The sequence below is a fragment of the Rhyacophila brunnea genome, unplaced genomic scaffold (genome assembly GCF_057557595.1).
Source record: "Rhyacophila brunnea isolate RB1 unplaced genomic scaffold, BYU_Rbru_1.0 scaffold_12, whole genome shotgun sequence".
Taxonomy (NCBI): Eukaryota; Metazoa; Arthropoda; class Insecta; order Trichoptera; family Rhyacophilidae; genus Rhyacophila; species Rhyacophila brunnea.
The window spans coordinates 7,940,050-7,958,609 of NW_028232774.1; the positions used below are offsets into that span (position 1 = coordinate 7,940,050).

Here is an 18,560-nt window from a genome sequence, read left to right on the forward strand (position 1 = left end):
GCGAAAAGTTGAAACTGTCGTAAAAGCTCCGTCATTTTTTCCAAGAGAACTTTACGACCATCAAATTATGCATAAAATGTGAACGTTATCAGATTGGCCAACCCCGAAACGGAAGGGCGCTAGGGTTGTACTGTAGAACGCCTGCTTCACTAGTGAGGCAGTACAGCGCCAGCGGTTTCCACATTATTTAGGCATAAATATATCCAAGTTTTACGCCTGGGCGCGCCATCATTATAATGGAAATTCTGAATGAAACACGGCGTGTAGTGGTAGAAGTTGCAATAAATTCTTTCGACGAATTTATTACCTACGTCCTTCATTGTGTTATAACGTTGAATACTTTATTGGCAGGACCTACATATATGGGGTGAGAATAAGGACGAGGGTAGATGAGATGGCAATGACAATATTCAGATAGGATGAGTGTGATTGATAAAAATACTCATTTTATTCCACAGTAAATATGTATATTATTACAAAGATTAAATTCACGACTTCGAATCAAATTACAATAAATAATATGATAGTCATAGTAAAACAAGCAGACGCTATTTTACTATCAAATGACGATGAGTGAGGTACAGGTTTGACGCGATGTTGTTAATACAAATGCTCGTAATAAAGTCGATGTGAGATCCCTGAATGTCTGTTAGTATAGCATATTTATTGACTGAAAAACTGAATCGTGTTACTATTTTGAAATGACAATGAAATGCATTTTTGATTCTCAGTTGCTTGGTGAGGTGGGTGTTTTTGTTTCGTAAAATGTAAATAAATATTAATATCACTTTTTCTAAATCAGCTCTCTTTTGAAATTTAATTGACTTACATAAATGGCTTGTTCCACCATAAGTGTTGTTTTGCGATTTTAAACAATACGGTGTTGCCATATAAATTATACTTAAGAAGAAATGGTTAAGGTAAGTCATGCTTATGGATGTATACTTCTGACACATAAAAATCGTGACGCGGAGGTTTTAGGATTTTTCTCAACATCTACTTTACATCATAATAGATTTTAGGGGTAGTCACCGCGTGTTCTACTTCTTCTTTCCTCGACGCTTTGGGATCGTTGCAGAGGTAATTTTTAAGAATTATCATCTCTTGAGAATGCCCTCTGCAACGAACCCAAACTGTCAAGGAAAGAATGATGAAGAACACGTGGTGGCAACCCAACAATATAATATTACCAATATTAACAAATGACTGCGAAAATCTCAAACATTATAATTATCTACTTTACAAATGATTTTTTATGGTTCATAGAAAACTAGCAATACAGAAATAAAAAGTATGAAGAAATATACTGATTCTATATTATTTTTCTAATCATTAAGATATACAACAATTTAATGCAGTCGTGCATACCTCTATCCGCACCTCACCTCATCAAACGACCACTGCTATCTGCTCACTTTACATACACATGATGAATCGTTACAAACGCATTGTTTTGTTTTAAATTCGGTGACTTTGAAAATATCGAGATGAGACAGTACCACGTTTATACATAAAATATAGGTTATTAAGCGGAGCAAGTTTCATCAATATCGGTCATGTAGTTTTGTATTTTTCATGGAAACAAAACAAAATAGACAAACAACGAAATAAAAAATTACTATATTTTATACTTAGGTATATAATGGAAATACATAGCCAAAACGTTGATTAAATAATTCAAATATTTTGAAATTACGGAAGACATGACAGTTTTATATGTTTCAACCGCGGTAATGAATTTTCCCGAATACTGGGGATGAAGTCAGTACACTATAATAATTAATAACAATTATTAAAATTTACAATGGTCTTCACAAGGGTGGGCTATTTCGTTAAAAAGAGACAGCACTTTGAGACTTAACGCATTGAGTGTCTTTCGTTTACACTGAAACATGTTATTAAATAACACTTTCACATAGTTACTTGTAAGATATATAAAACTTAATTATTTCAGTGGCGGGAAACTGATGTCTTTATCTGGCGACAGTAGGTGCTCATTTGATTATCAGCACCTCAATTAAGGTTTGTCTTTTCATTGAGTAATGTGTATATCTTGATAAAGGTTACTGCAATATGTCGAGAGAAGTAATTAATTATTATGCCACGCTTAAAATTTTAACGGAATTCGCCCAAATAATAATGATCGTAGGTACATAGGAACTTTTGGTGTGTTCATAAAATATGCGTACACATATACTTACATAAAGCAATCGTGTAAATTTATTCAAATGGAAAAGCATGTAGGAATGCCTCGAGCAAGTGCCAGTGATACATTGCCCTGATATTGCCTTGTGACACTCGACAAAATGAGAAAATTCCGCTATGTTTTTTCAATTTAATTTTCATTAACGTTGAAAACACACGTCCACGACTGGCCCCTGCGAACACGAGAGAAAAATGATTAATGTTATTACACATTGATTTTTATTAACGTAGTTACTCTATGTTTGTATGAAATTTCACACAAATACTTTGATTGAACCTGCTATCCTCGCGGTGATGACTGCCTGTTGGTCGAAGGTTAGGGATTTCAATATCGAATGAAAATATCAATACCGGTATTTCTGAATTTGTTATTGAATATCGGTATTCGGCAAAACATATTATACAAAAAAAAAACCTATCAATAAATATATCTACTAAAATGTATTTAAAACACTATTTTATAGCAACCTAAAGTACATACCTACATTTATTATCTTGACCTTTATAAATATGCATAGATAATAATATTGTATAACTGCTAATTTTTACAAATACTACAAGTCCGGGTACAGGAAAATCTCTCTCAAATTTAACGTTTGTTAGATGTACTATCAGCGATATAGGGCTATATAGGGCGATAACTATGTTCAATGAAATTGCTTCGGGTGTTGATAGATTCCACCTACGTGAGGATGAGTATAGGTGGACGTTGTTTTATAAATTCTTAAAATAGGGTCTGCTTAACTCACCCGGTGTACTTCCTTGTACCGATCTAATTTATATTTTTTGAATGTACACATTTCTACTGTTTAATAACTTACTATCTATCCCTATATTGATTTATCTCTTTTTTTATGTAATACTGTTTTATATTTCTTTGTTTCTAAATGTCATGTTGTGAACGTCTTAAACTTATAATTTGTAATGTCCACAATATGTTAAAAATAAATAAATTGAAATTGAAATAAGTAAAAAAAAAACATTGGATCAACAGGTTATAGAATAATATTTGCCACGAACGTTTTCTTTTTCAAAATATTATGTCAATTCATCGCGACAATTCTATCAGTTTATTTGAGGGATTTTGTTTTAATGTTATTGTTGGGTCACTACTGTGGTGTTCGATGTGTGGGTTGAGGATGATGATAATGAAGTCTACGATGTAGCAGGGTGAGATTTATTAGCAGCGTATCGGTACAATAGTATATTATACAATGATAGTACATATAATCTACTGAGATAGTTACGAGCTAGGTACTTGGATTCGAGTGACATTTAGATAAATTATTCTTCGTTATTTATACAATAAATAGTAATACATTAACATTAAATTCTGTTACATAATCATATTGGACTAATTATAGAGTCAGCGTTTTAACTCGAGTAACGAAATGAAATATTATTTATTATTACAGTCGTAAGAAAATATGATACCATGAAAAATGATTATTCGGCTAATACACCGTAATGATATAATGTGCTGTGATGTGATGTAATAATATGCCGTATCTAATATTGCCAATCAACTTGCTGATCTAGCTAAGATTTGTTTACTGGAAATTGATTCGCTGGGAATATATTATTGCAGAATAATTTGATACATTAAACAATAGATATTTGATCGCTACTATACTACAGCTACATTATTTAACTTTTGTTAGTTTTAGTCAATATATTATTTGCATTTTGATAGCATAAAACTTATAATACCTATATAAGTAATGAAAAACTAAGAATGAATTCATTTTCGGAAAACATAAATCTGTATGCTTTATTAATACCGAAAATACCGGTATTTCGGTACGATTTATAATTGAATACCGATTTTGAAATACCGGTATTGCAATCCTTAGTCGAAGGTTTACGATTATAACAAACGAAATATTACACACATCATATTGTACTGTAATCAGTGTGTTGTAGTTTATTTTCAGCTGAAATAAATCCACTACTTTCATTTCTTTTATTTTGTTAACTGTCAATTCATGGTGGAACTGCATTGTATTGTTGTTTTTATTTAATAAAACGCAATTTTTTTATAGTTCTTATTCCACTTTAATTAATATATTAGGACCGGTTTCGTCCGCCTCATGTCCCACTGACAACAAAATCCACTACTGTATGAAAGCCTCGCACAGCTGACTCGATTCTTCTCATTCCACAGAACTTAACTATTTCGTCGATGTAGTGGCTTTTAGACGTATTTTACTTCTTGTGTATCAATATTAGAAGACGAGATAATCGGTTGAATATATCTGCCGTATAATAGTAACGCCAAGTAACGCACGTCAATTTTTTCTATCGTATTCGGCGTAACCCGAAAATTAAAGAATGAATTCTATAGTATGTTTATCTTAAAGATTATTACAAATTCCAATTACTTAGGTTCATATAAATTTTATTTTTGATTATAGAATCAATAATTTCGTGGTATTTAAAAGAGTACTTCGTACGCGATACGAAGAAAATGATAAATAGGTACCTAAATAGGTTAAAAAATCACCCAATTACCTTTATTATTTTTCAAATGCGTAAATGATTTATCATATGTTCCAGGTCAGCTCATTTCTAAGTAAAAGAATCTGATTTTTGTCAAAAGTCATGATTAATTGGGTGACATTATAAAGAAAAAAACGTAAACATTTGTGAAGGTCGGTCACGAAATATTGTGATAATTGATAAGGGGAATTAGCAATCTTAAATAGCTGTACCTACGACCAATACATTTGTATTTACTGTAGTAGTGTTTCTTTAACTGTGGTTCGTGACAGGTTGAAAAGGCTACTCAGTTAAACTTTTTTAAATTAAAAAATTGACAAGTCAGTTTTAAGTGTAAAAAAGTACTAACACTATTAGTCAAAACCGGAGGACTCCTATTATAAAATATAATAATAATATGTATGCCATCAAATGAGTACTGGCATGTTGCAAGTTTGACTATGGTTGATTTTTTATATGTCTGTCTGTCTGTAACGCACGCGAGAAAATATAGCGCAAATTTTAAATTTGAAAAATATACTGACACGCAAGTAAAGGAATCATTCATTTTAATCGGGTCGTAAAAAAACAAACTTGATTACAGGATACTCTCATAATAGTTTGACATGAATTTGAATGTGAAATGATGGCAATGTCATTTTTTTCTAGTTTTCAATAATACTGGTACATCGTAATAAATTATCTGAAGTTATTACAAATTATATATGTATGTATATCGATCAATAATATTATACCGGGTCAGCATGAATCTCGTCAACTAAAAATCAAAAAGTCATTTAACTATCAATTGCTTCACCTAGAATCAGCGGTTTTATTACAGGCAATGACATAGAAATCGGTTATCTCATGCTTGCTCATCGAAACAACTTGTAGCCGTTAGACACTGCGATCAGCTGGTCTCTCAATCATAGTCAACAAAGACTAGTATGATGTATTAACCTAGATAAACGGTGGCTCGTGTGAGATATTGATTACTTTCATATAAATAGCGAAGGACGATTGATAAAGAGTTACTCTCACTTCTTACTCGACCACGTACTCACTTGTTACCAGTCTCTTGGTTATATTAACTTCTCGGTAGATCGCCAGCCAGTTCAGTAATAATATATTTTTTTCGACCATGTCCGATCCTCATAGGATCATATGGGCCTCCACAGAGTGGAGGTTTGTATTGACAGATTTTGTTTTTTACGAGAAATGGATGTCAGCCACTTGCTCAACCTATTAGGCCCATACCACACATACAAATTGAAAATCAATATGTGTACTTGCCAGACCCAGGATTCGAACCTGGGACCCACGGCTTTATAGTCCAACGCTTAAGCCGCGCAGCCACCGTGGGTGTCATATAATATAAATGTCGTGGGTGTAATAATATAGTCAATTTTGTCAGTACATCCCGTATCCGTCATTATAACATTACTCGGCCATCTTTATCATTGTATTTATGTATTCTTATATACTTGTATCGATAAATAAACTCTCTCCTCGAGTCATCCGAGTAACTACGACTTTATCTCCAGACCTTTCATCCCTTCATATATATTATGTGTGTATATTATATGTATGTATGTCAGTGGCGAAGGGTGGAGGTAAGCTGTTAATATCATCCATAAATAGTGCACACTAAACTTTGTTAGTGAAACGTATTTGTTTTCATTGAAATAAGACTACAATTTACAAACGATGTTGGTTAGTTTATTATAAAATTCAATTAAGCCCTGCGAAACCAAGCCATAGTAAATAATACTCACAATTAAATCATATATAAGTTTGGAAATTTTATAGATAGAATACTATTTTTTATCTACTATACTTTGGTTTAGGCATAGCTTAATGAATTCAAAAAAAATAACCAACAATATAATATGTGTAATTAATGTTCTTAATCCAATTAAAACAAATAAGTATGATTGAAAAAGTATACACAATGTTGTCGTATCGCCCAAAGTATACCAAAACTATTATGTTTTGGTTTAGGCAGGGCTTATATGATTTTTAAAAACTAACCAACATCATCTGTAAATTAATTGTAGTCGTAGTTCAATAAAAACAAATACCTACATATGCCTAACAAAGTTTAATATACACTATTTATCGCGGATCCTAGCAGCCTACCTTCAACCTTCGCTACTGATGTATGTATATTAAATAATGGTTTACTTGTAAGGGAATTGCATTGAATAGTTTTTAATACCGGCCGTTTTCCGTGAACTAAGTTATGTTAATTATTTTAGCATTCCGTTTCATAATTAACGTCCGCCATTTTTCATCTGTCAAAAAATACACACAACGCTGTTGCGCTTATGTTTTATGGAAATTCTTTTTAACGCCTCGAATGCTGTTTGAATATTTATAGGCGTTTAACCCCCCCCCCGTAGTGTGAATACGGCTGGAAGAAAATTAATAAAATTCACAGAGGAAGGTGATTTTATCGCCTTAGAAATATTAAGAAAATCACTAGACTAATTTTGCCGTAATAATTATTACACTGTACCCAACATTTCCATAAAGCACTTAAATAATGTAAATAAGGAATGTTCTTAATTAATATTGTAGAAAAAAAAACCATCGAAAACGTCTTTTCTTGCCTGGTTTCTGCGTGAAAATTTTACAAGAGCTAATTTTCTAGTGCCTACGACGAAATAACGGGAAACCACCATATTAATAACTACAGCGACCATGTTTTATTGGTGTGAATATATGACATAATTGATTTTGAATCAAATACGAAACGTATGTAGGCGTTTATTTTCAGCTCTTGTTGTGTTTGTTGTGATAGGTGTTCTTGGTCGGTTTAAATAAAGTAGGTATCTACGGTTTGTAACTAAAGAACCTGGTTATAAATAAGAGTGGACTGTATATTGGGAGGGAACGGTAGATATATGGGAGCACGGACATTAGCCTTGATAAGAGCTTCCGCAAGATTTTAAAAACACTTGTAAACTGTCAATAATATGAAAATTAACGTCGATCTTAGCGATGTACATGTTGACTTCTGGTAGCACACTACTGTTTAGCTGATATTGGATAAAACACTAACTGCCTCACTCCACTTAACTTGATGATGTTACTTTTGTTGAGTTTTCGCAAAAAAAAGTCTAAAAGAAACCGCGGGTCAATTAAAGGACTGTAATCTAAGATAAAAGACGAATGACTAGAGAAATTATAACACAAATTCTTCTTTCCAATTATGAAAACTGTAATAATAATTATTAACAAATATTTTTATTGGTATTTCGTGTGGTGCTGTATTATATTATCATCGTCATTAGACGAGTTTTAAAGTCTCTACATAACTTCACTCTTCTTGGTCACTTGTGTTTCTTTCCCCCGCCCCCCCTACCTTTTTTTTAACTGAAACCTTGTGAGGTCTAAGAAGCAGACAGGGAACTCAAAAATAATGGGAACTGAAATACCCAACGGGTAAGGCGATAGAAGGTAACCGGTTCGTGTAAGGAAGAATCCGTGTCAAGAATACGTTGTACTTCGAATACTGAAAACTGCTCTCGGTATATGCATTTACGCTCATTTAATATTGGTGTATTACACACACTATTGCACGTGCATAATGCGTGCTTCATTTTCGTAGGACACTCACACATTCAAAAACCCTGCTTCAACGTGCGGCGTATTGAATATAGCATATCGGTATTCTATTTATTATCTGTTCTGTGGAAGCAGTCCTGCCACGTAGGTACCTATTTATTTGGTTTACAGTGACCGTGTAGTGCCTCTTGCATACCGCTGTACACCTGTTTTGGTTCACCGATTTTCTAATACCATTTTTCTAGATTTAGTACTTCAACAATAGGAGTTCCCAACTTAGGGTGCAAGAATACGGGAAATAAATAATCCTTTTATAAATATTCTTTGTGAATATTATAAACTTGTTAATTGGAATTGAAAAATGCTGAAAAATATGTGAAGAAAGGCAAAAAAGGTCTCGTTTGTTATAAATTTTGTAGGAGGTTCGAGGCAGAGAAAATGTTGGGAACCCCTGATTTATAACATCTCATGCCTTCTTGTCATACAACTATCTATACCCCGCTGCACTATTCTTATTTTTTGAACTCTTATATTAGTATTATTATTAAGTGTCCACCTTTTACCTGTTACACATTTATAACGGAAATAAGGTGTTAAAATATTTTTGTACATTATTTAATAAAATATTTTCTCATTTGTTTCAGATCAGCTGATAGAAGACATCTACAGCGATTCGCGATAATTAATTTAAAAAATATTTATTTTATCGTTTGGGAAGAAGGAAATTATTAAAACCAAAGTTATTAGTCTTTGTATCGAATAAAAAGTATTTAAGTACAGTATGTACTAAACCAGAATATCTTTAAAAAGTAGATACTAATGTATTATTTTAATATAAGGTGTTGAAATAAATATTATAGGTTCCTATATATATATATATTTATTCCATGGGCGGTTTAAATAATAATTGTTTATTGATACGATTAAATTTTTGCACAAAAAAAATATAAACAGAGTTTTCTACCAAATGAGCATAATACATGATCAAAGAATGCATTGTTATAGCTTTTCACCAGTGTATATTATGTTAGCCACTATTTCAGTGATCGAACATCGCATTGATATAGTATGTCAAAGGCCGTTTATAAGCTCGTAAAAAGGATAGTGTACATTGTAAACTTTCGTCGACAATTTGTGTAAATAAAATATTTTTCAAATGTAGTAAGCCAAATAACATGATTTGTGCTTTTTATATTTTTTATTATATACGTATTACTATCTAATTATAAATTATTGGAATGTGATTTTTTAAAGGACGTTGTACTGTAGAACTACGAACTAAGAATACGAAATACAAAACGATAAAGATGCTCACACGCGTTTCCTTTTGTAAAGGCCCATTAAAATCATATCTAAAATATCTAAACATCTAAACGCAATCTATCTGATCATATTATATTTCGGAGTAGTTATTATACCACACTACAACTAAACCCCCTAATAAATGGTGACCCCGACGTGATTTGTGTAAAACCTCTACAGTACTAAATATAAAACAAATTCATATAAATAAGGTTATTATTAAATAATAACCTCATTAAGTCATTTGCGTCTTATAAATTTTAATAGATTACAACATTAAATTAAAAAATGTTTTTTTTTAGTTTATAGCTAAATTTGAGAAGCTCTCAAATAGGCAGTCGGCTACGGACACCATGCAACACTTCGTATAATATTGATTTACTAGAACATAATAAGTATTGTAGCCAAACTTTATCTTTCTAGCTTATTAAAGACAATTTGATATTATACTTTGGAGCTTAGATGTTCCTTTGTTGGCTTATTTACTTAATTCAGGTTTTTCAATACTCTTATATGTCAACATTTTCAGAAATAAAAATAACAAATTTATAATAAAATCCGTATAGTATAAGCTGCATTATTTGTTTCAAATATACATAAACAGTTTGTCAAAAATAAGTTTAAATAATGCAATTCAGTGCTTCGATCTGTGGATGACAACTGCGGGAGAAAACATCAAAGATTCGTAGAAATCTGACGGTGTGTCGATAGCATGCTCTGCAAGGCGTCTTGCCGTAGCGCAGTGGTGTCGGGCGACGAGTGAGTGTCGAGGGGGTCTCGCGTCGGGATATGCCCTGCGGCGGGGTGCTCGCCGCGTCGCCGCTCTCGCTGCGGGCACACGCTCACGCCGCGGACGGCGCTTCGCCCCCGGCGCTGGCGCGAGCGATGGCCGCGCTCGTGCACCACCACCAGCAGCACATGGGGCCGCAGGACGATGACGACATTTTCCTCGGTGAGTCTATTTGATTTTATATATACCTATTTTTTCCTTCTAGATGTCTTTATGTATACCTCGCATTTACTATAGAGTTCTGGACTTTGGCACGCAAACTATTCTTCTTGATGCTAGTCAAATGAAAGTTGTGCCGGCTGAGAAATATGCCTTATTGAAAACCATTCGTCTACCCGCATCGGGCATTGCTAATTTGAATTCGGCCAGGGTCTATGAAACCACCTTGCAAAAACCCTGGAAAATTCTTTGTAGCGCAAGGCATGGTGATTCTGATGAATATTTTGTCGTATTCATTAGGAACTGAGAACTGCAATTTATAGTCGAGTTTTTCCCGTGGTAAAAGAAATTATTGACACTGTGTTGTTATGACTTAAACAGATCAAGATTAATTCAATGTATTTCAAAATTCCCGCGCTTCAGCATCTCAACACTGCATTACGTCCGCCCCCCCTCCAAGCGACGCGACGCTATGCTAGCGACGTGATGACGTGTACGTCAGCTTATAGAAATCTGAGTCTATATGCAGAGAGGCACCTTTTAAGAAGTCAGTCGAGAAGGTGCCGAAGGTGAACACACCATTTTTATCTAATCTGCCCAGTACGTCAGTCATGTTTAAACATGTAATCAAGTAATATTTGCTACAGCCACCCATTCTGAAGGGATGTAATAATATGTACCTAACCGTGTTTAAGATTGTACAGTCCCACAAACTTATCTGGAAAGCGGACAAAATTGGATTACCATGACGCCATATTGAAACGTCACTTCACTGTCAGATTCTGTTGCGAGAGTTGCGAATCTTGATTGGATAGTTTTCAACTGGCTCCCCCATCAATTTGACAGATAAATTAGTTAGTTTAACTCCCTTATTTCAAATAAAAATAGGGAATTGGAACCAGGTGGTAAATTAAGTTTTTGATAACACATCAATATGTTAATAATATTTTCGACAAATTATCGAGCGTTCCAGTTCGTAAAATTCTCCATTTCGAGCGCTTGTGATTTATGCAGAACGTAGAGAAAACATGTTACAGGTTACACCATGTTAAACACGATTACTCATTTCCCCTCAAATTGTGAACTGGCTGTTTTCTGCATAACTGTATCATCAACGCCTTGGATAATGAGGCACTTACAGTGGTTAAACAACCAAGAGAATTTTTTCATTAGTTTAGTATTGTTATTTTATTCCAAGCAAAGCGTTTCTTATAATTGTTCACAAACCTAAACCCCTTGCATAAAAATCTGTTCGTGTGTGCCTAGATGCTCGCGGATTAGCGGACAAGTCTGCAATCCCACCGTTGTAATCCCACGCCAAGATAAGAGACCCATAACAGTATCAATAAAAGGGGAAAGGCTTGCACTTCGATGCGATCTTAAACTTTATGAGGCTGAGAATTTTAGGGGAGGGTCGGGCAATCGCAGCACCAACGGGGTGCCGGATAAAGTATCCCCATGACGGGCTTCGGTATGACGTGTTATATTTGCTATTCTCCAAAATAATGGACATAAAAACAATTCCATATATGACAATGCGCGTCCCCTCGTATTTGCTTTCGGCGATTTCTGTTACAGTGCCTATATGAAATCACCACAGTCGTAGAAAAGAACTTTCTATTTTTTTATACTTGGGAATTCACAATGCCAATACCTTCCGATTAGTGATATTTTTAAGGCACCGTTATCTTAATTGCGGAGAAATAATTTCTAATTATTTAGTGCATTAGTTGATAAAATGTAGAGAACTTAGAAAAATCCAAATAGTTTTACTGGTCCATAAAATACATCATACAATTTTCGGGTATGATCAAAATACAAATCAAAGTTCACAACATTCGATTTTCAATAATCCTGTATATTATTAAAAATATATTAATTTTACATTATAAAACCATGTATGTTTAATAATATAATATTGGATAATTTTTATTTTATTCATAGTTTATAATAATCTAATCTAAAATACCCAACTTTATATCACTGATATTGCACAAAGAAACAGCCCTCATCTACGACGACGACTAATTTATGTTCAAGATTATCATTGGTTTACATTTAAAATAATCCTTATTCAACATAGATATTCTATGATCATAGTCATTCTCCTTAGCAAATCGGTGTACACCTTTGAACTTCTATAGATGTATAATTATTGTATTATCACTGCTTTTGTATGTTTATATTAATTATGTTCTCTTTTTATATTTTCATTTTTATCGCTTTTATTATTTTCTTCTTCTTCCTCTTTATAATAATGTTCATGTCATATTGTGAACGTCTTACATTTATAATTTGTAATATCCACAATATGTTAAAAAAAAATTGAATTGAATTGAATGATTGACGTTTACGTTCTTTTTCAACAACATAATGATTTCTGACATTTATCGTCTTTATAAGGTTATTTTTTTCCAATTTTGATTTATTCTTCTTCTTCTTTGGCCATATCCGCCCCTTAACTGGAGCATATGGACACCACGCGGCGCCTCCAAGAATCCCTGCTCGCCAGTCGTCTTGCTTCGTTCCAGGTCAAACCAGCATCCCGTAGCTCCGCCGTATACACTTTGTAGATTGTATTTAGCGACCTTCCAGGACGCCGGAATCCGGTCGGCTTGAAGAACAGGCAAGCCAGGTTGAAGTTCTCTTCTGGCATCCGCAGCACGTAGCCGAGCCAGGTCCAACGTCGCCTCTTCACTTTCAGCGTGATGAGAGGCTGCTCGGTGCGTTCTCTTATCTCCTCGTTGCCCCTAAAGTCATACCACAGTATTCGTCACAAACATCTGTTTTCGAAGCTCAGTATACGGTCGGCTCAGTATTTTGATTTATAATACATAATCAAAGAAAAACAACACCAATAACAAAATGGTAGATACATGAAAAAATCACATAAATATTTTTAAAATATAATTTTTTCAATGGTCTATGTAAGTCTCACCCATTTTTACGTCCGACTAAACACCCCAGCGGCCGGTCTACTTGTGGGGCATTTGTTTCACCGGATATAACCGTTACTCTGGCCGAGAGAACGGATAAAGTTATTCGAGTTACTCGGGGTAAATATAATTCACCGTGGTTACGTATATTATATCAAGTACAAAAGGTTTCTAGACTTCGCCCCTCCGCTGAGGCGTGCCGGTTACTGGGTACAGGAGCAATTGGTTAAAAATGCATTAAACTTACGTTATTTAATGCATCGTATGTAATGCTCTCACTTCACAGGAATTATAGAAAAGTGAAATAGGTATACGATGTGAGAATGATATGGAAAGAGGCGCGAAACGTACGGAGTAGGAGTATACCTACTTCTTCATGCTGCCGGCGCTCCATTGGCACGCAAGTCAGACGATTTTCAGTCTTCGGACTTTTTTTTCGCGTGGAGCACCCCAGATCTGCGGACTTTTTAATCCGCAGACCAGGCTCGTTGGATTTCAAACATGTTTAATATTTTACTCTCCGAGTTGCCAGACTTCGTCTGTCGATCACTATGGAAATTCGATTTGACATTAATACGCGATCATTCGGACCGAAAAAAATCTGTAATTGTTTTAAACATTTTCATTGATTAATTTGTTAATTTACACATTAGAAAATGAGAGATTTATCAATTATTTTTTTATTTGTATTTATGAAATTCATAAAAGAAAACGTAAAACTTGTGTTGTTTTCACTGCTATATTGTTTTATGCAAGTCTACATATAAATAACACAAAATTATAGGATTATCGGAAGACATTACGATAATCGCAACTTTAGACTTTTGACAGCTCGACTTTTTTATTCGTTCGTTAATCAGTAGCAGAGCATAGACAAACCGGACGATGTATTGTCCTCGGACTATTGGCTCGCCAATGGAGCGCTGGCTTACCATCCATAGCAGTGTTGCCAACTGTCAAAAACACTAGATGGGGTACGAAAACAAGCTATTTGGCAGGAAAAACGCTAGGTTTTGAGAAAATAAAATACCTCTTTTTACTGATCGAAAAAAGTGCTAAAATTAAAAAAATGGATATACATGTAAAAATCTCACCAAATTTTCCCAGAAACACATTTCAATATTGACAAAAAATAGTTAATTAATCTAACAACCTACATACGATAATTATTAATAATTAGGTAATACCAGAGTGTGGAATCCCCGATAATCGTCAATCTGATGCCACATGCCAAATCATATCTAAGTATCTATAGCTATCTGATACCAATACATCACTATAATGCCAATACACAATGCTCTTATTGTTTCATTGTATTCTTTTATTTCTCAAGTCCCGACCTACCTTCATAATGTGAATAAATGAACTAAAAATCTGGCTTATTTTTAACACATTTAAAGCTGTCGGAGGCATCAAAAAATGCTAATAAAAACGCTATAAGCTAGATGCATTTTTTACAAGCTAGAAAGAAGAAAAACGCTAGCAACTCTGATTCAAAGTGATCATAATATGTCACTTTAATCTTAATCCGTATGCGGTGTACCGTCATCCAGACCACAATACAGCCATTCCATTGATAAGTCAAAAGTCTGCGCACAATAAGTCGTTCGATTTATCTAAGGTGTACTAATCAATAAACAAATTTTGTACCATTATACATTATTTTCCGTTCGATTGATTCTGTATTAATTATCAGCTAACTCACGTAGTGATTAATCGATGAATTCTGACGTATTGGTGAGTTTGTTTGAAATTCAACGGATTTAGGATGCTCTACGCGGGTAAAAAGTCCGACGACTTTAAATCATCGTCAATAGAGCAGAAGCATAAGGTTCCGCATAATGGATGCTTTTCGTCTGACAACATTGGAAAGGCTGTGTAGTTGAATTGATTTATTTTATGATTTCATTTTTTCATGAGAAAACATTAGGGGAAGGGAGGGAGACATGATCCCCTGGGAGACTTGTTCACCCACCAAGAACTCGTTATTGTGTAAAAGAAATCTTACAATATTGGTAACACTGGCTGCCCGCCATATACCATAGACGTCAGAGTATATTCAGAGCTTTCGAAATCAATGGAGTAAAGAACACGTCCGACCAAACTCTTTTTGACAGTTTAGACAAGTTTTTTTCTAAATCTTTGGACTTCAATATCTGCTTTTTACATAACGGTGAGTGATTGCTGTATTTATTCAGTCTATATGTATATATTCAAGATTTATTTGCTGTTAGTAGTTGTTTTAATTTCGTTTTTAGTTACCGTTTTAATTCAATAATTTTGATTTTACTAGTATTGGGGACACTTGATCACGTTTACTATGGGACACTAGATCCCTAGGGATCACATCTCCCATAGTTAGTTTCTATAGGCTATTGAGGCAGAATATATTGCCAGGGAACATAAAGGGGACAAAGAATATAGAATGGAAATCAGAAAAGCAAAAATAAGTTTAAAAACTATGAAAAATTTGAAACAAATTCAAAATTCTTCGAGTTCATCGGAAAATGATGTTCCCGTTCTTCCATCGCCTGATTCTCTTTACAACCTAAGTCCTCGAAGCTGATTTTTTAACAGAGTGCGAATCAGACGTCGATGATGACTTTGAGCTTACGGTAGATGATTGGATAATTAATTGTCAACTTTATTTCACACAAAAAGAAGCTACATCGTTACGTTGGGCAGATTCAACAGCAGACAGCAAAGAGATTTAAAGTGAAATTTGCCAGAAAACGTGACCACAAGACATTTAAATGGCCTGCAGTCGAAGACATAGGTGATGAAGCGAGATATCAGATTGCAAAGAATCTACTTAAATCAATTTTTAAGTCTATGAACAAGCGAATTCATTTTTCCGCAAGTCTCTTCGCAATTTTAGTGTTGAATGATGTGCATTGATTTAATTATTAAAAGCATAAATTATTATGTAGAGTTTAAGGTCAATAAAATATTTTCTTTTAATAACTAGAGGTATTATTTATGATTATGACTGTCATACATATGTAGGATCCCCCCTAATCAAATCTCTCATATGTAGTGATCAAGTCACCCACATTGGGGGTGACTTGATCACTTTTCCCTTACCTGACATTTTGTTAAATATATTTTTTTTAAATCAGTTATCCACATTTTGTGAATTATAAACGAATACCTAGATAAATTTGGCAACTAATAGGTTATAAAGAATTACTACAATCACAGTAGGAGAAAAGTTATAACAACAAATATAAAACGGGGATCAAGTCTCCCTCCCTTCCCCTAGGGAAATGCAAAAAATCGCGCGTTGTCAAGTCAACTTTTCTCTTAGCAAATGTCTATTGATTAAAATATTATATTTATATTTTGAAAGAAAGATATATTTCCGAGAGACACATTTTTTACCACTTTTTGTTAAGTTATTAAATGTTCCTGCGTGTCGATTCTGTCACTGATTCAAATTTACATTTCGTAAAAAAGCTGTTTTTGGCCACGGTCAGTAACCACATTGGATTACAGGGTAAATGATGATACCTTACATTATGCAATCTCCAAAAAAGAAATTCTTGGCACGGCAATGCTTCCCGACCTTTTCCGGCACGGATTCCGCCTAGGGTCAGCGCTCACACCTTTAACCGTGCTTTTTTTTGTTTTCATTTTTTCCTCTCTCTAGGATTGTGTGCGCTGATCTCTTTATCAGTTGGACAGTAAGCATGTTTCAATTTAAAAACGAAAATTGAAAAACACAGAATACATGTAACAATAGGTACCTATAAACCTACAGATTAGATTGTTTTTTTTGTTGTTGACACAGCCGGTAAAGTTATGATTAATCTAATTTCAAGATTTTAAATTTCGATTACAGTTATAATAAAATATATTATATTGTCATGTGACACCGTGTTAATTCCATCATCCTATGAAAAAAACATATACGAGTGGGAATATAATAATCTTGTAAAAAAGGGTATCTTTATATAGTCTGGTGACATAGCTCGGAAAATTCGGCGAATTGTACATTATTGTATTAAAGCATTCAATTTGGAATGATGAATATCGACTCGACTTTTTAATCTGCAAACCGGCTAACTCCATTTGGGCAAATTGTTCAGGAAGGAGATAAAACCAAGCGGAATTTAACAATTCCGAAAATACACTAGGATTTTCTTACAAATAAACTGCACTATGAATTAATAATATACTATTTTATCTTCCTTTTTATATATAAAGAAAAAAATATATAATGAGCGAGTTGGCCCATTTACGATATTGAAAATTTGGCACCTGCAGTTGGTTGTTTTGTGTGAAGAACGATAACGCATTTATTTATAGGTTTAGGTGTTCGAAATTTTGTGTGAGCATAGAGAATATGCTTTATAATAAAATGCCATCAAAATCTTATTTTTGGTCAAAAGTGCATTTAGCTGATTTGCAGATTAGGCAGCCGATATGCATATTTTTAAGATATCGAGATGCTTCAAAATTTACCTCTTTACTATATTCGCCTCTACACTCTAAAATGGCGTAGTAGATTTTTGGGTTTCCACCGTCTGTACTTCTTTCTTTACTCGACGTTTCGGGCTCGTTGCAGAGGCCATTATCAAGAGATGATATGTTTTATGATGAAAAACACGGTGGTAACCCAAAAATCTACTATGGTGAAAACAACCGTGAAAGTCTCAAACATTATATAACATTCTTCTGTAATTTATTACTGTCTGATTTAATTTGTTTTTAGTTTGGACATGACGTATGTTATGGTGTTGAATTATAATTCGATGGTAAACTTAAACATAAAATACCAAGATGGTGCCCAAAATATCAATTTTCTTTAATTATAATTTGATTTTATAGTATTTTATGGAGCCAAATACTAATTCCAAGTTACTTTTTAAATGTATACTCATAATGTGCCGAGATGGTAGTTAATTTTGTGTAATAATGTTGTGGGTTGTGTTTGATGTCTTGACAGGGAAAAAATCCATATTATAGGTTGGTTTTTATTTATTTATAACATTTTGGGCCCACGTTGGTCGCCAGTTATATTATGTTTTAGTTATAAAATAGAAACACTTCCGGTTTCAGTATTTATTCCAAGTTCACAGAGATTAATCAACAATAACAGAGAATACTTCAAAAGGTAA

General features: G+C 33.8%; 1 protein-coding gene across 1 annotated transcript in view; it reads left to right on the forward strand.

Moving 5' to 3' along the window:
* LOC147077733 (protein Fe65 homolog) overlaps window positions 1-18,560 on the forward strand; it is a 345,589-nt gene that overhangs the window by 109,016 nt on the left and 218,013 nt on the right. The window contains exon 2 of the mRNA XM_085960728.1: window positions 10,085-10,507. Coding sequence (XP_085816854.1) covers window positions 10,345-10,507 — 163 coding nt within the window. The 5' untranslated portion in view covers window positions 10,085-10,344. The remainder of the gene's footprint in view (window positions 1-10,084; window positions 10,508-18,560) is intronic.